The sequence below is a fragment of the Cynoglossus semilaevis genome, chromosome 7 (assembly GCF_000523025.1).
Source record: "Cynoglossus semilaevis isolate Cse_v1.0 chromosome 7, Cse_v1.0, whole genome shotgun sequence".
Lineage (NCBI taxonomy): Eukaryota > Metazoa > Chordata > Actinopteri > Pleuronectiformes > Cynoglossidae > Cynoglossus > Cynoglossus semilaevis.
The window spans coordinates 52,370-78,660 of record NC_024313.1 but is presented as its reverse complement, the minus strand read 5'-3'; the positions used below and the strand labels follow the sequence as shown (position 1 = coordinate 78,660).

At 39.5% G+C, this 26,291-nt stretch overlaps 3 protein-coding genes across 3 annotated transcripts in view; all 3 read left to right on the top strand.

Moving 5' to 3' along the window:
- Positions 1-3,662, top strand: part of amd1 (adenosylmethionine decarboxylase 1) — an 8,297-nt gene extending 4,635 nt beyond the window's left edge. The window contains exons 5-9 of the mRNA XM_008312611.3: positions 221-263; positions 446-590; positions 1,700-1,792; positions 2,200-2,355; positions 2,449-3,662. Of these exons, the coding sequence (XP_008310833.1) occupies positions 221-263; positions 446-590; positions 1,700-1,792; positions 2,200-2,355; positions 2,449-2,592 (581 nt within the window). The 3' untranslated portion in view covers positions 2,593-3,662. The remainder of the gene's footprint in view (positions 1-220; positions 264-445; positions 591-1,699; positions 1,793-2,199; positions 2,356-2,448) is intronic.
- Positions 3,663-5,680: 2,018 nt separating this feature from the next.
- Positions 5,681-17,450, top strand: rpf2 (ribosome production factor 2 homolog). The gene is made up of 10 exons (XM_008312610.3): positions 5,681-5,850; positions 7,454-7,586; positions 7,692-7,729; positions 8,390-8,429; positions 9,046-9,127; positions 9,225-9,301; positions 14,452-14,551; positions 14,641-14,743; positions 15,260-15,404; positions 16,668-17,450. Exons 1-10 carry the CDS (start codon positions 5,837-5,839, stop codon positions 16,845-16,847), a joined length of 912 nt encoding a protein of 303 aa, XP_008310832.1. The 5' UTR covers positions 5,681-5,836; the 3' UTR covers positions 16,848-17,450.
- A 1,463-nt stretch (positions 17,451-18,913) lies between these two features.
- slc16a10 (solute carrier family 16 member 10) overlaps positions 18,914-26,291 on the top strand; it is a 17,074-nt gene continuing 9,696 nt past the window's right edge. The window contains exon 1 of the mRNA XM_008312609.3: positions 18,914-19,425. Coding sequence (XP_008310831.1) covers positions 19,104-19,425 — 322 coding nt within the window. The 5' untranslated portion in view covers positions 18,914-19,103. The remainder of the gene's footprint in view (positions 19,426-26,291) is intronic.

Here is a 26,291-nt window from a genome sequence, read left to right as displayed (position 1 = left end):
TTTGGGGGGTGTGGCCTTTTTTTTTTTTTTTTTTTTTTTGGTGGCGACTTTTTTTTTTTGGCCAGTCAGTGTAAATTAATTATATAATTTGGGAGAATTTGGTGGGCCGGATTAAAAAGCTGAACAGGCATCTGGCCCCTGGGCCTTAGTTTGCCAATGCCAGGGTAATCTTGTGGAATGCATGATTTATTAACCAAAAAAACCATTTTCCCTCTTTCAGATGGGGCAGCCTACTGTATGGGACGCCTAAACTCTGACTGCTGGTAGGCACTTTATATTAAGATACTTTTTTTTTTTTTTTTAATTTTTATTTTGATATTACTATCACAGAAAAAGTCACACCTGACACATCAGCAATGTAACCCAAAAATAGTGGAGCATTTCTTGGTTGTACACTGTCGGCTAATTGTACTTGAGGAAAATCTCATCTTGATGTTACCTGCAGGTACCTGTTTACCCTGGACCTACCCGAGTTCTGGGAAAACAAGCATGCAGATCAGACACTGGAAGTTCTGATGAGTGACCTTGATCCAGTAATTATGGACCAGTTCTATATGAAAGATGGTGTTTCTGCAAGTGAAGTCACTCGTGTGAGTAGCCAGAATGCAACTGTGAAAGGACCCAATTGCTAGCCTAGAGTCACCAACTTTTATGTACAAATTATGTACATTGAACAACATTTCTGGACTATTGAGCGCACCTGAATATAAGCCGCACCCACTATATTTAAGAAGAAAAAAAAAATTGTATATTTACTCTACAAGCTGCACTTCTCTTTAAGCCGCAGTCGTCCTCGTTGAAACATGGGATATTTACACAGGTTCTTTGTTTACTTCCAATTAGTTAGCTCTTTTCTGTTTCGGTGCCCCGACCGTAGTTGGAAGGCACAGGGGAGACTTAGCGATCTGCTCCAGAGCTGAAGCTAACATTAGCTCCGGGGCTAACTCCCTTCACTTTGTGCTTGTCCGCAGCAGAGGTAAACAGAAGCAGGGAAGTTGGGGTCTTTATTAACAGCTCCTGTATAACCAACTCACGCTTCAACGTGACATGGCTCAAACTGCTCTCAAGTTTCGCTAGCGCTCTCTCTTGCGCGTGCCCCATGCATAAATACGCACACAGCCATTCACAGACAGACATACACTACTAGTATAACACACAATAGCCTACCAGAAAAGTCATTAATCGCCAGCGGTATGAACTTTGTTAGCCCGTAAAATACGTAAATTAGCCGCATCATTGTTTAAGCCGCAGGGTTCAAAGCGTCAACGTAGCGGCTTATAGTCTGGAAATGATGAAGCGTCAAATTTAACTATCCATCCATCCATTCATTTTCATCCACTTATCCGTTAACCGGGTCGCGGGGGCGGTAGACGCCACCCAAATCACATTGCACCGTACCAACCCCCCAAGCCTTCCTGCGGGTGGTGAGTCCACTGGAAGGTACCAACCGCCCTAACCGGGATTCGAACTTGCCCAGGAGGTGAACCCTGGAGTTCCACACCAATGACAGAGACATTGCCTCTGGGCCAAACCGCCAAGAATTTAACTATGACTACTTGAATGATTCATCATGATGACTAAGCTACAACTACCCAGTGGTTAAAAAAAAAAAAGTACCTGTTCGTCAGCACTAATTAATCTATCTCAAAATGTATCGAGTGTATTTAAAAAGGTTTTTGTTCCCTTTTTTTGTTTTAAGATGAGTGGAATTAGTGACCTGATACCAGGTTCAGTGATCGACGCAACAATGTTCAACCCTTGTGGATACTCAATGAACGGAATGAAAACTGACGTGAGTATTTTTTTTTTTTTTTTTTTTCACTTCTAAAACTTGTCTCGTGTTTTCAATGCTCTAAAAATAGTTAACCAAAACATTTACAACTTATGCGTTTGGTGATCTTAAAATGTTGAGTTTTTGACATGTTCAGTTCTGATTTCCAAGTATATGGAAAAAAAAGGTTCTTCTATTATACTTTTATTTTGGGCATGAACGCATACTTTGGAAGCTTACCCATTGCTGTTTGACACCGTAATGTGCTGCTTTTAAACAACATTGTTTGATCATATATTTAATGTGTGGTTCGTCTACAAATTGAAGTCACAAAAATAATTGCATTATTAGGGGTGTGCGATTCCATAAACTTAACATCAAGTTTCTTCCGAGTTGCTTACGTTTCTGACTGTGACCCGGTCTTGTAGGGAACCTACTGGACCATCCATATAACCCCCGAGCCAGATTTTTCTTATGTGAGCTTTGAAACCAACCTCTCTGCAACATCATACGATGATCTGGTAAGGAAGGTGGTGGATGTGTTCAAGCCCGGAAAGTTTGTGACCACCCTATTTGTCAATCAGGTACGTCGGGAAGGATGACGCCTCTCAGATTAACGGATTCCGCATTGTTTGCCGACTGTATTTCTAATCTCCGATTTTCTGCCTCCAACGCAGAGCTCTAAATGCCGCTCGGTTTTCGCTTCGGCCCAGAAAGTTGAAGGCTACAAGCGCCTTGACCGCCAGTTGGCTCAGTTCAACGATTACAATTTTGTCTTTACAAGTTATGCCAAGAAGTGGCAGCAGAACCAGCATAAGTGAGGGTCGAGGCTAGAGACGGAGGAACGAAAGAGAAGTTTCATTCAACTCTAGAGCACTTACTGTCCACGGTGCTCCTCGGCTTCCCCTCCCCTCACTCGTCTGCTACCGTCTTTGTTCAGAACCACCCAATGGTAATGCCGTTGCTGACCGTAGGTGGCGTTGTTTGCATCGTAGCATTCGTTTCCTAGACTCCTTGCATGAAAGTTCTTTCCTGTTTTTGAAGTCTAACGCACTCTTTTTTCGATCTGTGAAGCACATATAGAGGAATTAAACACGCACTGTATAAGGTTGTTCACCTATGCCCAGTTCTGCAGACCCTTCCTGCAAGTCCCCCCCTCCCGTCCCCGTCAGCATTGTCCCCCTCCTTTAACATGCTCCCGAAAAGTTCTTTTTTATATGTAAGGTTACCTTGCACTTTTTTTTTCAAGTTTTTGTTGAAATATACAAAAGTGAATGCCAAGAAATTGAAGTACCTACATAGAAATAGATATTTCAGAATATTTTATTGGCATTTGACAAGTACAAATTTATTGTTTCACAGTGCTTTACAATGACTCCAACTTCACAAGGTTTTTGGTTTTTTTTCAAATTGAATGTAACGTTAACGTTTCTCGACCCCTTGAGAAGCTGTTGGAGCTAAATGGTTTTCAGTTTCTGCAGTACTGCATAAATGCTAACATTTATCCTAACAATAATGCACTACAATTATTTTTTTTTTTTAACTGATGCTGCAGTAAGACTTAATATAGGGACAAGTACTGTTTTCTTTGGGGGTTTTTTTGTCCAGGATTTAAGTTGTTAAATCCCTTTTCCCAGGGACCAATCTCTGTTCTCTCAAGAATGTCTCCTTGCTTCTTTTTTTTTTTTTCACTAAATTACACTAACACCTTAAACGGTAAAGACCATTATACCAGATCTGGACTCTTTTTTTTTTTTGGATTGGTGGGGCTTGCAGGTTGTAGGAAAATGTTGCCGTTCTAATTCCATAGTGTTTTTATGGATGATCCAAGAAGTGTTTAATATACCGTTGCTATGAGACTTGATGCTTAAATAAAAACTCTTGGGTGCAACCGTTGCATATTTATTGTCTATTTGAATATATATATATATATATATATACACACACACAATTCCTCAAACGAATTTCACGGACCATGCAAGCCGCTAAACATGCAGTACATAAAAAAATAGACCAAATATTATTGGGAATTTTAACTGAGAACTGGTGACATATGTGGCTGGAAAAAGAAAGGTATCACTGAATTTATCATTAGAACAGCCCTGACCAAATTTTATTGTATATATATATGTATATCTGTACATAATATGGATAGCACTAATTGACCCTCACTCAACCTTTATATGTATATATAATATAATTTTTAAAATTATTTACTGGTTTGTGAATATAAAAAAATATTATTATTTATATATTATTATTATTAATATAATAGTTAAAATAATTCACTACAATTGCGACTTAAGCCTTCTTTGGTTCGGAGAGGCTTTTTATCCATTCGCAGGATCGCACAAGTGGAACTATCATTTTAAATGCAAATACTTTATTTGCAGTATAAGGACGATCTAATAATATTAAACACAACACACACACACGTATATATGAAAAACAGATTAACCTTCAAAGGTGTACAGACTTATAACATCATCGGCAAACATTCGATAAGTAGATAGATAGAACTGTATTAATCTCTCGGGAGTTCCCTCAGGGAAATGAAGGCTCCGGTGTCAGTACGGCACCAAAACAACAGTAAAAACACACAACCTGAAACCTGAACAGTGGATGTTAGTAGATTAGTAGGTAAGTAGTAGATAGATAGATTAGTGTTAGTATTATCAGTAGATTAGTAGGTAGTTATTGTTGCTGTGTGTGGTGTTGTAGATGGCAATCTCAATTATTACTAAATCTATGTATATATATATATATATACATATATATAATAAATACTCATTTAATATATAATATGTATACAGTATATATACATATCCCTTTGATGCACGACCCATGATATACTGAGTTAAAAAAAATGTTACTAAGTGTTTTTATGTGTTTTTAGACATAAAAATAAGAACTGATTTGTTTCTGTTTTTATACACCAAATTTTCTTTTTGAATGTTGACCAAATTATTCTGCAGTTGCAAAGGCTGACCGCTGTATGGCAGTGTTGGGTGATTCTCAGGCATCCACTGTAGAGGCTTATATGCAACACTGCCATCAAAACCTATTCTTATCATAGAAAATGACATTTTAATAGCTGTCCACTGTAGTGACCGTCATGCATGAAAGGGATATATTTACACACACACATATATATATATACATATATACATATATAAATATATGTATAGATATATACACATATACCTATATTTATGCAGCCTTTATCACAAGGGCTTGCTATACATACATAATATTATATAGGAGTAATATATTTAAACACAGTACATTAGTTATACATATACACACATATACAAATACACTGGTCTCTGTGACTCTGTGAACACAACGTTGCACTAAAGTCATCATGGTCTCTTTCTCTGTTGACATTAGCATAAATGCGTCAAGGTGTTCCTGTTACTATGTATTTATGTTGAGTCTCCTGTGGAAGTGGGGGGGGGGCGCTGGTGTGCTTTCCTGATCAGACAGGAAGTGTTGGTTCTCCAGGTGAGGTCATCGAAGATTCACGCGAAATATTTAGATTTAACATTTGAAATTTAGATTTTACAGTTTAATATATATTTATGTTAACAAATATTGTTGTAAAGGTACTAAAAAGTGAATTGCACTCAATTTTGAAAAATGTTTTTGAGACCAAATGTAACAAAATGTTGCTATAATTTCCAGCATAAGCCACTTTACAAATGGCGCCGTAAAAAAAATATTTTAGATTTTTTTTATTTGGGGTTTTAAATACAGTTTTTTTTGTTTTTGTTTTTGTTTTGTTTTTTGCGATAGTAAGCTCAGCCGCCCTGCATGGATATCGAAAAAAAGCTTGCAGATTCCAGCCCTCCATTTCCTGTAGTCTGCGAATGTGGTGTCGGTCATGGTGCGATTCCGTCGCCAGATGGCGCATTCGAACTGGCAACAGGAAATGAATCACTGTTGAAGATAGACAAAGAAGAACATTTTGTTGTCCTCCAGTCCAGTGCTGTAGCTTCACGTGGGGAAAAGTAGCATTAGCAACATTGCCCGTTGACGAGGAAATAAAGCAAAAAACCTACACAAATGGACGGTGTCGTGTAAGTATTTTTTTTCACCTAATTTCCATTTGACTAGTACAAAGTCTTTTGGCGACTTGTCTTGCTGCTATCATAGGAGGGACTGATTAAAGAGATAGATAAAGTAGGTTCAATTTGACACGTGTTTTAAACGCCACTTAAGATACCTAAAATAAAGAATTCACACGCGTCGTTACGCTGGTTTTTGTGATAACGTTTTATAAACGTTCCGGTACTACGTTCTAAAGTAACTGAAAGTGACGTATCTCGTTTCCGTATTTCTCTAATCATCCAAATTGCTAACCTAAAATTATAACCATCCAGCTCGATTCAGTTTTTATTTCAATTTTATTATTATTTATTTCAAGTCCTACCTGGTTTAGGTTTTAGGCTATCTAGAGTACGCATGGGCAAACTAAGGCCCGGGGACCGGATTGGGACCGCTCGGCTTTTTAATCCGGCCCGCCAAAGTTTTCCAAATGATATAATTTATTTATACTATCGTTATACTTCTACCTTTCCCCTGTATCAGTGAAATTGTAGAATTATTTTTGAGGCATTTTAATCTAGAGCCTAAAAAATAATTAGACAATTTAAATGATGGCAACAGGGCATGGTGTGCAATTTTAAATATTGCAACCTAAAATATTAGTGTGATGTGTTTACCTTTCCCTTTCCTTCATGTTGTTTTCCAAATTTAGCCTGGAGCCTTTAGGATCCACAGGTTGCTAACCTCTGATCTTGACCTATCATCTTAGCAACAGCAACCAATGCTTTCTTGAAAGTTGGATACATTTGGACAAAGTAATCTATAATAATAAGAGCGCTATTACACAGTTGAGATTTGTATGAAATAGTGACGCACCGAAATTAAAATTCTCGGCCGAAACGGAAAACCGAATGTGAGGAAACCAAGGCCCAACACCAAAGAAATTATGCAAATGTTTAGCACCATTGCTAAACCTCAATAAAATCAAAGCACTGTGATTGCATAAATTATTAATAAATGAATAAAAGTTAAAACAATTTGTTTTCAAAAGCAGAGACATAAAACTGGTGAACTGTCGCATAAAAAGTCAGAACAGAATAGCCTACCTATTATTATTATTATTATTTGAGGCACTCTCTCGCAGGATATCAGAGAACATACAGTATCGGACAACGAGGGTCCCCGCCCCTCATCTCCCACACTGATCTCCTTCTCCTGCGATGTGAGCCTCTCCATCTCCAAGCGGGTTCTCCGCGTCCATCACTGCCTGGATCATTTCTCGTGCGCGCTGCTTTATTCCCACATCCAAGTAATGATCGTTATAACGCGGATCGAATGCAGTTGCGCCGAAGTGCATTTTAGCATTACACGTTTCGCAAATCGCTATCCCTGGGTCTTTCTCAGATGTATTGAAATACCGCAGACATGTTGATAGTTTCGCACAAGCCCGTGCTGGCAACAGTGTTTGCTTCCTGTTTCGGCCGTGTGGTTGAGTCTTTCGGCCGAAACCCGAAAACGCACTTTAGGTGTTGAGCTGAAAATTCAGTTCATCCCTAGTATATAATCAGCAAGCCTGTTTGTCTGACTATCTGTCTGTCCTTCCTTCCTTCCTTCCTTCCTTCCTTCCCTCCCCAGAAAACCAAAGACGAGGCAATCTAAGCGTTTCTTGGAAAGCAGAGCACCAAAGTTGACAGAGAATGTTAAGAACGCAATGATAATGAAAGGAGGAAACACCAGTCAGGTTGTGTCACAGACCTTGAAAAATATAGTGAGTGGTTTTATTTTTTTATATATATATATATATATGTGTGAAAGTGTAGTTTGCCGCTGTGTTTTTTTTTCTCTAGAGTAACAGTTGTCTTCTTTCTTGCAGTACTCCCTTAAGAAACCTACCGCTTTGCTGTACAAAAAGTAAGTTTCTGCTGTTCATTCCAAAAGTTGCCGAGAGTAGGTTGGTTAGAGTTTCAACAAAGATTTAAGGTCATTAGGTAGAGGAAAAAAAAAAACTACCTCGGCTACAGCAATGGTTCTCAATAATTTTCTGTCATGCCTTCCCTTTGAGACCCCCAACCCACACCCCCGCGAATTGAAATACTATTGAGACCCTGACGACTTGTATATTTTTATCTGTACAATCCACTGTATGAGTTGCTGCCACCTAGTGGCTGGAGGCTTGTTATCGGTCAAGCATTACTTGTATCCAGCGTGCCATATTCCACTGGAAGCTCTTCATGCCCACCCCCCTCCCCCCCGGCACTTTACCCCCCAGGGGGGCTCACCCCATTATTTGAGAAGTACTGGTTTACAGGGACAATGCTTTGACTATTTTTAAAAAAAAATTTTTGTTTGTTTTTGCTGAATTTTTCTCTGCCAATGCCTGAGTTAATGTTAAGGAGTTAATGGAACTCCTGAACTTTGGGTCACTCTGTGTAAACGTGACAGCCATTTGATAACAAAGTTTCTTCAGATTGTTAAGATTGTTCTAATTGTCAGCAAACATTTTGCAGAACATTTGTAAAATGCATTTAGCGATTTCACAGACGGAATCTAATCACTGGACTTTTCTTTCAGGAAGAACATAACGCGGCCATTTGAAGACTCAACATCGATGGTATGTGTGGTCTAACAAAACCTTTTGTCGTTTTGTGTAAAATGGTATTTCCATTTAAATGTTATTATGGCAATAAAGTTAGCATCAGTCAGACGCACTATAAGCCATTACTTTTTTCAAACATTTTGAACCCTGCGGCTTAAACAATGATGATTTATGGATTTTTACAGACCAACAAAGTTCATACCGCTAGCGATCTATGACTTTTCTGGTAGGATACCATGTGTTATAATAGTAGTGAAAGAAGTTAGCCCCGGAGCTAATGTTAGCTTCAGCCCTAGAGCAGATCACTAAGTCTCACCTGTGCATTCCAACTACAATCGGGGCGCCGAAGCAGAAAAGAGCTAACGTGTAACCAGCCGTGTTACAGGAACTGTTCGGAAAAAAGCATTCATTTAAGTAAAAGTGGAAAAAAAAAAGTTCTGTTTAAATATCCCATTTTGTAACGTGGACCCCTGCGGCTTATAAAGAAGTGCGGCCTATATATGTACACGTATTTTTTAAATTTAGTGGATGCGACTTATATTCAGGTGCGCTCAATAGTTTAGAAATTTCGGTAAATACCAGTGGGCTTGAATCTTTTATGTTATCATTATTTTGCTATTTTCTACTTCAGGAGTTTTTCTCCAAGAAGACCGACTGCTCTCTGTTTCTGTTCGGCTCTCACAACAAGAAAAGACCCAACAACCTTATCTTCGGTAAATTCTCTTTAACCTTACTCATAATTTACTCATATCTAACTTGTGGTCTGCAGCCACAATTATTACGATCCGTTGTTTTTTTCCTTGTTTGCAGGTCGTCTCTTTGACTTCCACGTCCTTGATATGATTGAACTCGGGATCGAAAAGTACATGTCACTAAGCGATGTAAAGGTAAAGTTCCCCTTTTGTCGTCTTTGCATTTGTGTTACTTGGAACGCATTTCTGCACGACGACGCCAGCAACATAAATGGTTCCCGCTGATTGCGGTTAAATGGGGCGGGGAGGCAGCCTAGTCTGCCTAAATCGGGGCTCACCAACATTATGCAGCCCCCATGGACTGCCTTAGGTGCCCGTGCGGTATGTAAAAATCATGCATAAAGGCTAAAATGCTTTTAGCATTTTCTATGTCATTAAATGCGGAAATGTGGGCATTGCAGGGAAAATGCAGAAATATAATGATAATATTTAAAAAAAATGTATAATTTGGACAGGTTTGGTTGGCCGGATTAATAAGCCAAACAGGCCGCATCCGGCCCCCGGGCCTTAGTTTGCCCATGCTTGATCTAGATAATTGTTTTTGTCATAATATTTGTTTTTGTTACAATAATTCAGACACCATCCTAAAGAAAGAACATGTAAGAAATGAGGTAGAGGTGAAAAGAGAGTCAGACAGGTTGATGTGTGTGAAGGTAGAAATAGAAGGAGGGATGAGTAATGTTGTTAGTGGTTATGCCCCACAGGTGGGCTGTGAGTTGGAAGAAAAGGAGAAGTTCTGGAAGGAGCTAGATTGGATGGTAGAGAGTATCCCCAGGAGAGAGAGAGTGGTGATTGGAGCAGACCTAAATGGTCATGTAGGGGAAGGGAACAGAGGAGATGAGGAAGTGATAGGCAGGTTTGGTGTTAGGGAGAGAAACGTAGAAGGACAGGCAGTGGTAGATTTTGCAAAGAGAATGGAAATGGCTGTGGTAAACACATATTTCCAAAAGAAAGAGGAACATAGGGTGACTTACAAGAGTGGAGGCAGGTCCACACAGATAGATTATATTCTATGTAGAAGATGTAATCTGAGGGAGATTAGAGACTGTAAGGTGGTGGCAGGTGAGAGTGTAGCCAAACAACATCGGATGGTAGTGTGTAAAATGACGATGGAGGTGACAAAAAGGAAGAGAGTGAAGACAGAGCAGAAGATCAAGTGGTGGAAACTAAGGAAAGAGACATGTTGTGAAGACTTCAGGAAGGAAGTAAGGGCAGTTCTGGGTAGTGTTGAGATATTCCCAGATGATTGGGAGACTACAGCTGCAGTGATGAGGGAGACAGGTAGGAAGGTGCTAGGTATGTCCTCTGGGCAGAGAAAGGAGGACAAAGAGACCTGGTGGTGGAATGAGGAGATCCAGGAGAGTGTGCAGAGAAAGAGATTAGCGAAGAAGAGATGGGACAGTGACAGAACAGAAGAGAACAGACTGGAGTACAAAGAGAGGACAAGGGAGGTGAAGAGGGAAGTGGCCAAGGCCAAACAAAAGGCATATGAGGAGTTGTATGAGAGTTTGGAAACAAAGGAAGGAGAAAAGGAGTTGTATAGATTGGCGAGACAGAGAAATCAAGCTGGGAAGGATGTGCAGCAGGTGAGGTTGATTAAGGACAGAGAGGGGAATGTGATCACAAGTGAGGAAAGTGTGCTGAGAAGATGGAAGGAATACTTTGAGGAGTTGTTAAATGAGGAAAATGAAAGGGAAAGTAGAAACGAGGAGCCAGAGACTAGTAGGAAGAAGGTAGATCAGGTTAGAAAGGATGAAGTTAGAAAAGCCCTGAAGAGGATGAAGAGTGGAAAGTCAGTTGGTCCTGATGACATACCAGTGGAAGTATGGAAGTGTTTAGGAGAAGTGGCAGTAAATTTCCTGACTGGTTTGTTTAACAGAATTTTAGAGACTGGCAAGATGCCTGATGAGTGGAGAAAAAGTGTTCTGGTGCCAATTCATAAGAAGGGTGATGCACAGAGTTGTAACAACTACAGAGGGATAAAGTTGATGAGCCATACAATGAAGATTTAGGAAAGAGTAGTTGAAGCTAGGTTGAGGCAGGAAGTGGAGATTTGTGAACAACAGTATGGTTTCATGCCTAGGAAGAGTACCACAGATGCAATATTTGCCTTGAGGATGTTGATGGAGAAGTACAGGGAAGGTCAGAAGGAGCTGCATTGTGTATTTGTAGATCTAGAAAAGGCATATGACAAAGTGCCAAGGGAGGAATTGTGGTTTTGTATGAGGAAGTCAGGAGTGGCAGAGAAGTATGTTAGTTTGGTGCAGGACATGTATGAGAATAGTACAACAGTAGTGAGGTGCGCTGTTGGGAGGACAGAAGACTTCAAAGTGGAGGTGGGACTACATCAAGGATCGGCCCTGAGCCCCTTCTTGTTTGCTGTGGTGATGGACAGATTGACAGATGAGGTCAGACAGGAGTCCCCATGGACTATGATGTTTGCAGATGACATTGTGATCTGTAGTGAGAGTAGGCAGCAGCTAGAAGAGAACCTAGAGAGGTGGAGGTTTGCACTAGAAAGAAGAGGAATGAAGGTCAGTCGCAGCAAGACAGAGTACATGTGTGTAAACGAAAGGCAGAACAGTGAAATAGTGAGGCTACAAGGAGCAGAGGTGGTGAAGGTGCAGGAGTTTAGGTACTTAGGATCAACTGTTCAGAGCAGCGGAGACTGTGGAAGAGAGGTGAAGAATAGAGTACAGGCAGGATTGAACAGCTGGAGAAAAGTGTCAGGAGTGATCTGTGACAGAAGAGTGTCAGCTAAGGTGAAGGGAAAGGTTTACAGGACGGTGGTGAGACCAGCCATGATGTATGGTTTAGAGACAGTAGCAATAGGCAGAAGACAGGAGGCGGAGCTGGAGGTGACAGAGTTAAAGATGCTAAGATTCTCTTTAGGAGTGACAAGAATGGACAGGATTAGGAATGAGGTCATTAGAGGGACAACACAGACAGGAAGGTTTGGAGAAAAAGCTAGAGAAGCCAGATTGAGATGGTTTGGACATGTGCAGAGGAGGGACAGTGGATACATCGGTAGAAGAATGTTGGAGATGGAGCTACCAGGTAGGAGAAAGAGAGGAAGGCCAAAGAGGAGATATATGGATGCAGTGAGGGAGGACATGCAGATAGTTGGAGTCAGGAGTAGGAGATACAGAGAACAGGGAGAGATGGAAGTCAATGATTTCCTGTGGCAACCCCTGGAAAAAAAAAAGGGACAAAGCCGAAAGAAAAAGAATTCAGACACCATCATTTCGCATTTCGCAAGTTGCATTTCGCCGTGTCCTCACACAGTCCACTTTAAGAAAAAAAAAAAGTATTAAACAAACCACATCAAGACAAGTGCCAAAATAAAATAAATAACTGAAAAATAAAGCTAAACTAAAAGCTAGAGGCTAAAAGATTAGGCTAAAGAAAAAGAACTGCCCGAAATCCCATAATAATAGTAAATAATACTCTATAATATAGTCTATATAATAGTATTGAATAATAATAGTCGCTCACACTGTGCGCATTGCTCATGCGGTATTGTCTGGTGTGCTAGCGCGGTATATCCAGGTTCAAAAACATAACATAACAGCTTGTTTCTTAGTGAACGTTATCTGGCTACTTTAACAGTTAAGAGTGTTTTCATAAATTTTTTTTCATCAGGTTTGCTTTTTTTGACAATATTTAAATTGCGTTTAAATTGTGATTTGAATATGCCACAAATAATGATTATCATTCATCCCGTAATTGGGCAGCCTTAAAACACCATGGAATCAATGAGCTGGAAACTCCTGTCGGAATTTTTGTGCAGTTGCGAGACTGTATGGCTCGACATTGGAAATAAAATAATTTTGGAATATAAAGAACCCAGTGAAGGGATATAAAAATGAATACATTAGCAATGTTGTTCAAAACAGTCAGCGATCGTCACAGATCAATAGGGAGACGGAGATTTGTGGAAAATGGTAGTGACCTAAGTTGGACACTGGAGGGCGCTGTTGTTGTCAAAATACGGTATATGTATACAGTGAGATCAATAAGTATTGCAGTCGTCCTATCCCCTTTGCAGAAAAACACCCCCAGTGCATGATGCTTCCACCCCCATACTTCACCGTAGGTATGGTATTATTGGGATGATACTCATCCTTCTTCTTCCTCCAAACACGGCGGATGGAGTTAAGACTTAAAAAAAAAAAAGTTCCATTTTGGTCTTATCTGACCACGACTTTCCTCCATGACTCCTGTGGATCATCCAGATGGTCACTGGCAAACTTCATTCAGACGGGCGTTGACATGGGCTGACTTAAGCAGGGGAACCTTCCGCACGACGCGTGATTTTAAACCATGACGTGTTGCTGTATTACTGATAGTAGCCTTGGAAACTGTGGTCGCAGCTGTGAAAGCTAACAACCTCAAACAGGTGTTACGAAATTAGAATCATGAGCAGAGTGCAGTTGGACTATTTAAAAGCAGAATAACAGGTCTTTGAGGGTCAGAAATTTGGCTGATAAGCAAGTGATCAAATACTTATTTGATATACAGTGATGTACAAAGATATTGTTGAAAAATCGTAGGATATAATTTCTGGACTTTATTTTTAGATTCTGTCTCTCACAGTAGAAATGCACCTACGATGAAAATGTCAGACCCCTCCATGATTTCTTAGTGGGCGAACTTGCAAAATCACACGGTGATCAAATACTTATTGACCTCACTGTGTATATACGTATGTGAATATATATATATGTGTATACGTATGTGTATATATACATGTGTATATTTGTATATATACGTATGTGTTTATATGTATGTATATACGTATATACAGTATGTGTATATATGTATATATATGTATATACGTATATATGTATATACAGTATGTGTATGTACATGTGTATATATGTATGTATGTATGTATGTATATACGTATATATGTAAAAATGTATATATGTATATACATATTTATGTATATATGTATATATGTATGTGTATATGTATATATGTGTGTATGTGTATATGTGTGTATGTTTTTGTGTGTGTGTATGTTTATATGTGTATGTGTACATATATGTATATGTATGTATCCATCCATCCATCCATTTTCATCCGCTTATCCGTTACCGGGTCGCGGGGGCAGCAGTCGCCACCCAAATCACATTGCACCGTTATGTATGTATTTATATGTATATCTGTATGTGTGTATATGTATGTGTATATATGTATAGATATACATACGTTTGTGACAAAAACTAACAACTTTAACTGAAGTTAAATTTTTGTTTAAGTTTGTTTGTTTTTAATTATAGGGGAAAACTTGCCCTGAAGGAACCAAACCCATGCTTGTGTTTGCCGGAGACTCTTTTAACACGGATAATGAATACAAACGCCTAAAAAGCCTACTGATAGGTAAATACACAGAGTCACAATGGCTTCAAAATGGCTTTACTGCAGTAGATCACATGTGTACTACGCTCTTCACCATTATCCACTGTCAGACTTCTTTAGAGGCCCAACTGTGTCTGCGGTCCGTCTGGCTGGTTTGGAACACGTACTGCACTTCACTGCCCTGGATGGAAAGATCTACATGCGCAGCTACAGGTAGTGCTTTTGGAATAGGGCTTCTTCTTTTTTTTTTTCTTTTCTTTTTTATATATGATATCAGGAAAACAAATCTTTCAAACACCGCATGGCCAACGCCAAGGTCAACTGACTGGGCCGTAAGACGGCGTGTCATCATTAGTCGAAATCGGATATCCCACAAACTGAATGTGCAATAGCAGAGTCGATTCCTCCGAGTCGCACTCACGAGTTTATACACAAATTATAAGAGCCCCAATGTGTCCTGTACTTAAGATTTAAAATTTTTTTTTTGTAAGTTCAAGAACCTCATAATTTGCCATTAGATTAAAATATGAGTCTTAAGGGCAGTGTGTAGCTTGTGTAACAGCTAGTTAATACATAACAAAATTGTATATACATTTTAGTCTCTACTTGTACTGTTGGTTATAATTATATTTTTTTTAATTTGTACTTTGTTAAAACAAAAGAAGCTAACCTTAGTTGCTTATTCGCCACGCTAACGTTTTTTTCCCCCCCTCTAATGTGAACTTGCAGGTGTTTACTAAAGATGTCTGGCTGTAGGACACCAAGGATAGAGCTGGAGGAGATAGGTCCATCCTTGGACCTCGTCTTAAGAAGAACCCATCTTGCTTCCGATGACTTGTACAAGCTGGCCCATAAACAACCCAAGGCCCTTAAAGTAAGCATTAACAAAATTAAAGTTAGAGCCATTAAGTATGGGAGGTGAATCCTAAAATATCCATCCATCCTTTGCCTGGGTTTGCGACTTGTACAGTGGACCCCTAAGATTACGAGCTTTCCCGGAAATACGAGTATTGTTACGAGTCGCAACAATTGCAAATTTTGCTCGTGGTACGAGGAAATATCTATCTTACGAGTGCTCAACCGTGCACTGGCATCCATTCAGTCGTAGGGCATGGGGGAGCCGCGAGCTCTGATATCATCAAATGCAGTTCTGCAAACCAATAATATTGGTAATTATGGTAATATTAACAATGAAACCACCTTGGAGGTAGAGAGACTTTTAAAAGGCTAGGTCTGCGGATAAAACCATAAACTGATGTCAGTCCCATAAAAAAAATATTCAGGACGAGAAAAACAACCTTTCAGTGTTGAGTTTGAATTCAAAATGATTCCCGATTTGCCAGTATGCTTGTTAAACAATCTCTTTTTTTTTTAAGAACTTCTCACAGTTCTTCACCAGAACCTTGCTATAGAGTTTTTTGTAATACAGAGACATTTTTGCAAGTGTGACTTGCCGAAACCGATTTTTGACAATTCCGAATTTTTTTTTCCAACTTTTTTTATTATTAACGGTGGCTTGATGGTTAAGGAAATGGACTTGCGGGTTTGAGTCCATGGGCACTTGATTTTTTTCCCTGTCCGCTATGGTGATGGGTTAAACTAGGGGTGACAAACATAAGGCCCGTGGGTCAGAATCTGCCTTAGTTTTTGAATAAAGCTTTACTTATTTACAAGAAAAAAAGAAAAACATGGACTTATGGTTATATATAGGTAATTATGTTATGATTGTAACTGGTCCGGCCCACTTGACATCTAATCAGGCCGTATGTGGCCCATGAAACAAAATGAGTTTGACACCCCATTTAAATGGCATCAATGATGTTTTTAAATTAAAAAAAAAAAAAAATTTTTAATTATTATTAATTTGAAAAATCCTGGGGATACTTTGAGTTCAGACAGGAGCATAACCATTTTCATATGATATGTGAAGATGGTACACTAATAAGAGATTTAAAAAAAATGCATATTATATAAATCTAATTTTTAGCTGTATAGTTTTCTACTCATAAAAAAAAAAAAAAATGCATTGTGATATAAAGCTTTGGTGTATATAGTTTTCTACTCATAAAAAAAAAAATTCATTGTGATATAAAGCTTTGGTGTCATTTCTGTGAATTGTCATTCTACCCTCTTTCAGCCCAAGAAAAAGAAGAACATTTCCCACGACGTCTTTGGCACAAAGTTTGGCCGAGTGCACATGCAGCCACAGGATCTGACCAAGCTGCAAACGCGCAAGATGAAGGGCCTGAGAAAGAGAAAAGGTGAAGCGATGGCAGACGAGGGAAAAAAGGCCAAAATAGTTAACGGACAGAGTTGAACTTGCCGCCGCTAAGCCCACCACCTAAGGTCAATTACCGGTCAAAACGGTTCCCAGCACGTCTGCCATCCTCTGCCTTTTTGGTGTGCGGAAAATGTAGGTGGTTCGAAGGTCTGAAGATTCTGCTGCACCTATTGTGTTTGTTTCCCTCTGCTCTTTGGCCTCTTGCATGTGACGTTGTGATTGCGTCACATCGGTTGCCAGGGGGAAAAACAATGCTGGCTTGTGTTGGGGGAAGGAAAACAAACAAACAAACAATCGGTTGATGTTTAATGACATTCTCCTCGAAGAAAATTTTCTTAAGTAAAGGCTTCCTTGTCAGCTATTGCTTCCGCTAATCTTTCACTTTTATTCCCAGCCTGTGTTAGCTATTAGCATAAATAAACTGATTTCGAATGTCTTATTTCCGGCGCCTCTTTTTTTCTGTACATGTATCATTTGGCAGTTTCTCTAAATTACGAGACTTGTTGCCCATTGGGTCGAGGTGACCCGGTGGTTGCTAATATACCTTTGTGTGTATGTGTACTGCACGACTTGTCCTACTGTTCCTACTTTATTTTTTATTTGACCAGATTCCCGAATAAAAGGTGTTACACAGCTCAATATTTATATTGTTATCACAAGTAAAACAATTTGCACAAACTGCATTCACTCCTCAGTCCAACAACTTCCAAAATAAATAAATACTTAATATATGTATATGTATAATATACAGTATGTATGTATATATATATTATTTTGGCAAATATGGGAAAAAATATACCAAATGCTCGATAAGATTGGTTTCACATAAAAGAATTGATGGATCGCTTTTCCAGAAAAATGTAGTAAATTAGCATCGATCAACAATCGCGAACCAATGCTTGGCATCAGTAAAAGTCCCTAAAGAAAATTGCTCATAGTTGCTCTATGCGTAATATGAAGTGGCTGGCTCTTGTATGCGACGTCTTGATCAAGGGCAACTTGATCAGATTTTTGATTTTCTTGCTCTTTAAAATTTTTGACAATGGTTATTATCGATAATAGCGCTGTCAAACTCATTTTCACCAGGGGGCGCCACAATAGCAAAAGGACCGGTTGTAACTGGGAAACTAGACGCAGCTACTGCGTGACATATTTATAAACATCTCTGAAATGGATTATTATGAATTCAACTTACAAATATCGTACGTTGCTCTGTGTAACGATGAAAACGAAGTCTATCTGGTTAAGAAACTCACATTCGAGTCGTCGTTCATTTAGCTGCTTCTTCAACGGAGCTGTACACAGCACTATATATTTTATATATTTTACGACTGCTATAAGATTTCAGATACTATATATGTGTGTGTCTATATATGTATATGTATAAATGTCTATATATGTATATATATACATATATACATATAGTATCTGAAATTTTATAGCTGTTGTCAAATATGTGGCCTACATATATATAATTATATATATATATTTATGTGTGACATGTATGGCCTGTGCTCTTTGAGTTTGACACATGATTTACACTTAACTTGGTTATTGCCCCCTCCACCCAGAAACCTCTGCTCCTGTGAAGCAGTAAGGACAATGATTTACTAAAGCAGATCATCCCTTTTGGTCTAGTTTACGCGCTGATCTTGCACTATTTATATGTTTTTCAGCAAAAAAAAAAGTGAAGTGAAAATAGCCAGTATCATCGCAACAGCATCAACAAAACAACCAGTTAAAACTCAATACTAGATTTATTTCCTTATTTGCCCCCGTATGGCATACATATTTCAAATATGTCAAATGTTAATTTTTTTTTTAGCTTTAATTCCTTCTAATTATTAAACTTACATTACATTCAATCCCTCGCCTGTTTTTTATTTATATTATATATTATATATTTATATTAATTTTTTTAAATTTTTTTTAAAACATGTACCGACTCTTCCGTTTTCCAATACGTATTTTAAAAAAATTAACCCCCCCCCCGCTATTTCATTGCATGGTCATAACGCAAAAATAAATAAATAAAAACATCCAATCGGCTGCAGAGTAAAAGGGACACGCCCCTTCAGCGCTATATATATATCTATATGGGGGAAAAAAGAAGAAGGGGAAAAACTGCCTCAGCGTTAGTGTGAACCTCGCTGCGGTGAACACACGCGCAGATTGAGCAAAGCTGAGCTGGGTGGGACTTTCTTTCCGCTTTTTTTTTTTTCACGCTCCAACATTCGGACCAAGTACTGTTACTACATCCACATTTCTTTCACTCACTTAAAACACTGAGCCATGACAGAAGGTAACAATCTCCCGGCTGGCACGGCCGAGGTGCTCCCCGTTGAAACTGCAGAAGAAGAACAGCAAGAGAAACAAATGAACGACAAGGGCGACTCTAAAGTGTCCGTGGACGGACAGGAGCAGAGCGCCGCTCCGAGCGCGCAAGAGGTTGAGTTCGTGCACCCGGAGGGTGGCTGGGGTTGGGTGGTCATGCTGGCGGCTATGTGGTGCAACGGTTCCGTGTTTGGGATCCAGAACGCTTTTGGTATTCTCTTTCTGTCCTTGCTTCGGGAGTTCGGCTCGGAGAATGACGAAGACCTGCGCTTCCGAACAGGTAAGTGCGCACGTGCGCGTGTTAGAGAGAGAATTATTTGGATTGGACATGAACATACATACACAGGCACACATATATACATACAGACATATATATTTATATTTTTTTTATACATGTGTTTTTTGAACTCATTGAAGCCAGTCTCTGCCCACTGTATGCTCTAACTCAGGCATGGGCAAACTAAGGCCCGGGGGGCCGGATGCGGCACGTTCAGCTTTTTTAATCCGGCCCGCTAAACTTTTCCATATTATATAACTTATTTATATTATAATTATTATTTCTGCCTTTTCCCCTGCAATAGCCACGTTTCCCCAATAGATGGTGTAGAAAATGATTTTTTTTTTTAGCATTATAGCCTTTAGGCATGACTTTTACATGTTATTTATCTAAGTTCACACAAACGCTCCATCTATTTGCGCCTGACCCCCTCTCCGCCCAGGTCAGTTTTAGGACAATTGTGGCCGGAAATAAACCATATAGAAAACGGTGTGCCATCTGGAGAGTTAAGTGAATAATAACGTGGTACTGCACGGTACTCAAGTCTAAACATGGCACCGGTTTGTACATGGCAGGAGAGGAAGAGAGAGAGAGAGTGAGAGAGAGAGACTATATTTGGAGCTTAAAGTATCCAGCTCTTGTGACAACAATAGAAGCTAGGGTTAGGGTTTTCTTCCCGTTCCTTTGCCTCAGGATTTCTACACTTGAAAAAAAAAGCAGCCAGAATAGTGAGAGGAAACGTCTCTGAGAGTAACATATGAGTAACTGTCACAAAACGTTTTTCCTGCTCTCCTGTTTGAGATAGAAAACGACAGAGGCTGAGTGAACTGGTAGCACAAAGACATACACATTCTAATGAGTATGTTTCAAATTCGCTATTTAATAACGTAGTAGGGATGGGCCGAAAAAGAAATTCTTGGCTGAAACCAAAAACCGAAAATGAGGAAACCAAGGCCAAAACCCCCCCAAAAAAACAAAGAAATTATGCCAATTATTAGTACCGGTGCATTTATGGCTATGACTGTGAACTAAACCTCAATAAAATCAAGGCACTGTAATTTATAAATTAAAAAAAAAATAATAATAATAATTGTCAAAATAATTAATTGTCAAATGTCGTCTTCGTCTCATCATTTCTCGTGCGTGCTGCTTTAATCCTGCATCCAAGTAATGATGCAGAATTAAATTATGATTTCATAAATTAAAAAAAAAAATTATAATAATAATAATTGTCAAAATATGTAATTGTCAAATGTCGTCTTCGTCTCAAGGCGGGTCCATCATTTCTCGTGTGTGCTGCTTTAATCCTGCATCCAAGTAACGATGCAGGATTAATTTATGATTGTGTGTGCTAAAAAAAAAAATTATAATAATAATAATTGTCAAAATAATTAATTGTCAAATGTCGTCTTCGTCTCAAGGCGGGTCCATCATTTCTCGTGCGTGCTGCTTTAATCCTGCATCCAAGTAATGATCGTTATAACGTGGATCAAGTAGTCGCGACGAGTGGAAGGGATCCGAATAGGATTTTATCAACTAAAGAGAAACTAAAGAGAACTTTAAGAGGTAGCGGTTCGCTGGTATTAGAATACTCGGACTACGCAGTCAGCCATTGCAAAAATATGAAGTGAAGATATATTTAGGCCAGCCAAATTCCAAATGCGAATTTGATCAATTTGCAATATTTGTCCTTGAGGTACTCAAGGGGACTGCAGGTTGATTTAGTTTCAGTATCACATTCTAAACCAATCACAGCATCCCAAGTTATGACTCTTTTTGAGTAAAAAATCTTTTTTTTTTTTTCATTTGGTCCAGCGCTAGTCCATATATAGCAATAGAGAAATTCCTAGACTGCTCCCCCGCTCTACGAGGGCCTTTTCCGACCCCAGTCAACGGAGCTCTGTCTCTCCTTTTCCCTCTCTGGGTGAAGTTGGCCCAGGAATGGCTGAAGCTGAAATGGCTGAAATGCAGCCCTAGAGAGTGACAGGGCCAGGTGGAGGATTCAGTAAATCAGCGAACCACAGCCTAGGGAATACTATGGGTTATGTTCGAACTGCACTTACTGGGCCCTGTGTGATAAAAACTGTAAAAACTGGCTCTATGGTGTCGTTAAAACCAGCTATCTGAGCTTTGCTTAATTCACTTTTTTATTCAAATCGCAATATTTGGCAAAAGAAGCATTTTTATATCCCAATAAATAATAGTGCGATGACTCAAATAATGAACTAACATGTGTGTCAAGTTTTTTGTTTTGTTTTTTGTCTAGAGCAAATCCTTGGTTTGGGGGAGGGCAGGGTACACCAGTCCCTCATTGGTTCACATACAGGGACAAATACTACAAATACTTTTTCTCCAAACAGTTCCTATAACACGGTTGGTTACACGTTAGCTCTATCCTGCTTTGGCACCCTGACCATAGCTGGAATGCACAGGGGAGACTTAGTGATCTGCTCCAGGGCCAAAGCTAACATTAGCTCCGGGGCTAACTCCCTTCACTTTGCGCTCGTCCGCAACAGAGGTAAACAGAAACAGGTTCTCTCTCTTTCGTGCGCGCCCCGCGCACATGTACGCACACAGCCATTCACGGACAGACATACGCTACTAGTATAACATGCAGTAGCCCATACGCTACTAGTATAACACGCAGTAGCCCCCCAGAAAAGTCAATGATTGCTAGTGGTGTGAACTTCGTTAGCCCGTAGAAATCCATAAATTAGCCGCATCGTTATTGCAGCCGCGCGGTTCAAAGTGTGTGAAAAAAAGTTGCGGAAATTACGGTAACCTAACCCCCCCTATCAGAAATTTTATATATAAAGAAAGCCAGTATGTAACATGTATATGTAACAAATGTATATTTTCCTCGGTGTATTTCACTGAAGTGTGCTTTGCAAATGTTTACTTGATGATAATATATTTGCCCAACACTTATCCAGTTTGTTTTCGCTCCTGTATAATCTCACTCGTCCCAAGGCGGAAATAAAAAACTAGGAATTTGGGAATATGGTCAGCCAATCATGGAGCACAATAGTAGGGCGGATACGTGCACTGGTCTGCTGTGCGCAGTAGCCTTTCCATCTGTTTTTTCGGCTCTGATTTCCACCCCGCGAGCACAGCAGATGTGGGTAGTTCTCTGACTGAGGCCACTGAGCACTCTCACATGTCATGTGGCAATAAAAGAACTTGGACCTTTGGCCGGAGGAAGGGTTCACAGTTCTGATTGTCCTGTTTTTGTGAATTCGACATAACCTCAACTCACCTTGAACGGCCGTGTGAGTTTCAGAGACTGCAACGAGGTAGCCATGTGCTAATGTGTTTTCTTGGCTCAATATTGTTTTCACTGAGCCCAAAGGAAAACCAAACCTTTGAAACTGTGAAACTGACACATAGTGTTCAGTTCATAATATTGTTTCAGGATCACTGTCAGAATTAGAGAGAGATCATAACAGCAGGCTAACAGCCAGCTAGTTGAAGTTGGATTTTGACCTGAGCGGGGAGCCATAAATTGACCAACAGATACTATGACCTTGGTCCAGAGTGTTATTGCAATTTGTGATCTACTCTACCAAATAGTAACCTTTAGCTTTTTCAAAGCTAACTTGACTAGTGTAGCTTTTCAACTATCTCTTGTCCAGTCTGAAATGCTACTCCTCCATTGGCTCACACCAGATTGCAGTTTTTTGATGACTGATAAATGGTATTAGAGCAGGGATGTCAAACATACGGCCCACGGGCCAAAACCGGCCTGGTAGGGGGGTTTAATCCGGCTCGCTTGATGAATGTTGAAAGTGGAAAAATAAAAGCACTAAAAACACTAAAATATGAATATTTTCTAATATACTTGTATACTTATTTGCATTAAAACAAATAGGGGAAACACGTGGATTTATTGTTATTTAGAGGTAAATTATGTACATGAGTTTGACATCCCTGTATTAGAGCTGTATTATTTCAATTATAACCTAGCCTGGCCTACCTCCGAAAGAATGTTGAGCAATGATCCCCAACTATCAAGGTGACAATATGTTTTCTCCTTAAATTGAATGAGATACAAGAGCTTGAGTTTCTGTTCTGTGTGAAAGACACATGATAAAGCATGTGTTGGCTTAATGTTTAACTTGGTGTTTGATTCTAGTAGTGTCGAGAAGGCAATGGTTGCCTGCCAGCAGATAAGGTCTGTAGAGTGTTTGGAAGACAGCTACGTGATCCCGTGGCTACCCTTCCTTTATCGCGGTTCTACTTTCGCTCCCTCAGCGCATCCCGAATTTAATCCAATTCTTTTTTCGGGGGTGGCTTCGGAGTCTTGTTTTGAAATTGAGATAAGCGCATTTGTGAACAATCGCTGGTAGCTTTGTTTACCCAGACAGGATCGTACACAGCATACTATTGGCTATTGGAGGGTTGATAACAGTGTGGGGGGAGGTTCGTAAAGGGTAAATATATACGCAAAGAAAATTCGAGATTTCTTTTGTTGTTGTTGTTTTCAGACTTGTTTATTTTACACGTTTTGAATGTAACTGTTTTTACGCAAACTTGATTTTGAACCATTTTGAGGGGCGCACCCCTCATTTTGGGAACCTCTAGCGCAGTGATTAGGATACCTGCCTCATACATCTGCCTTACATAGAAAGGGTCCTGTATTTGAGCCCCAGAGGAACCACATATCTCCAATAGCTCCTCCAGTGGTAGCCTGTGTGGGTTGCAAAAACTCACACTGTGACAAACTGTGTGTTATTATTTAGCAGTTATGCGAGTTCTTCGAGTAAAATGTGTGAGTGAATGTCTGTCATATCAACTACATGCAGTAAATCAAGTTTCTGCTAGCATCTAAAACATACGTGTCAAACTCAAGGCCCGGGGGTGAAATGGGGCCCGCCAAGCCGTTTTGTGTGGCCCGCAGGAGCTTAAAAAGCATTTAATAAAGTCCATGCAGCAGAGTTTCTTAACCTATGAAATTCAAAGTTTTTTTTTTATTACACAGCAATGAACAATATTTGTAGCTTGAATAAATAAGAATCAATTGCAAAAACATGTATTAGTCTGTTATGAAGGAGCTACATCTATACCAGACTATTCTGTTTGTATCAAAGTCTGAATGACTTTTATTTTAAAATATTGCCAGATTATCGTCAAATAAAGAAAGTAAATGGAATTTTTTTTTTTGAATGAAGTAAATTAGAATTTTTTCATTTTTTCACTGTGTCCAACTGACCTATCCAAAGGACCTATGGACTGGTACTGGTCTGCGAACCCGGGGTTGGGGACCTCTGATCTATACAGTGTTCCATTTAAAACCGGCCCTTCAACAGGAACTGTATTGCGGATGTGGCCCCCGGTGAAAATGAGTTTGACACCCCTGATCTAAAACGTAGTGGTACCAGTATTGTAACATCAACTGAACATTTAAAAGGAAAAAAATATATGGTGTTTGCACATAAAACATTTTTGTTAACCTAAAGTAAATTGTAAACACAAAGGCGGATTATGCATGGTCCTGGCGGTTGTCCATTGCATGAATTTACCGCATTTTCCTGTCTATAAGTCGCACTTTTTTGTCATCCTTTGGCTGGGGTTTTTTGACAGCCGCTAGAGGGCACTCTAGGCTTGTGTACCAGTATCTGCTACTCCTGTACCACTAACAAATGTACATGTTGGTTATTTTGACATCCACAGTCACTAGAGGGCACTGGTGCGACTTATACTCCGGAGCGACATATATATGTAGTTTTATTTTCTTCATTAAGCAACTTACATTCCAAAGCGAATTATAGTCTGGAAAATACGGTAATTAATTTTACAAGTGACTGTGTAGTAGTTAAATTAAATTAAAGGGGCTGATGATGCTGTTGCTTGCTCATGCTTTTGCAAAACCACTTTTATTATATTACAGGGCCCTAAAAATATTCCGCAAAAAAAATCATTATTTTTAACTGCGGGTTTGTGAATTCTTTCTGCTCGAATTCTAAGTTACTTCCTAAACGTGCTCAGCACACTACAGAGCTACAGAGCTACAAAACAAACAATGTCAAACAGTTAACAAATGTCAAAGGTGCACAGTCCCTAAGCTCTCCAGGATCTGTGACTCTGGGGGTTGGTATCAAAATACTTACTTAAATAAATTAAATAAAACGCAGTCTTACATTTATAAGAGAAAGTTGGAAGATTCTGCCTTACGACTCGATGGGATACTGTACGTACGCAAAAGTACTCAGCTTTGGCTTTTCTATGGGTTGCGTCTGAACACGGGGTAGATGTACGGCTCCACCAATTGCTACGAAGCTCTGACACGCCACCCTGTTTATCGTTCCTCTTAACACAAAGCACGGACTGCACTAACATCTGTCATATGGATGTCTCGAAGCCCATGAGGAGGAGGGTTGGTTCCAAGCACGGGCTACATTTATAAAGTAGTTTACATCTGTTTCCTATCTGCGGTCATAAATAATTGGGTAGCTCCTCCTCTCGCAGACTTTTTCCTCTGTTGTGCGAGAGGCCCAGTCAGTTGGGGCTTGAGACGTGTCCACGTTTGCCTCCAGTGTTATGTTCAAATATATTAAAACATGACGTGAATAACACATTTACACGCTTAATTTTAACGGGTCATGTTAAGATATTGTACATATTGTACATTTATATGTATTTATATGTAATACGATGTATTCATTATATTAAATTTCCGTATCAATTTATACTGTTTGTTTTTCAATGCTGTACTAAAAGGAGAAGTACTGAAGAAAGGTGATAACAGGATGTATATGGTACGGATGGCACTGACTGTTACGCTTGGAGATAGAGACAGGTCACAGAACCGGCCTGAACCAGTTTTTCTGCCCAAATAATGAGGGAAAACAGAACATCAAAAAGGAAAAGAA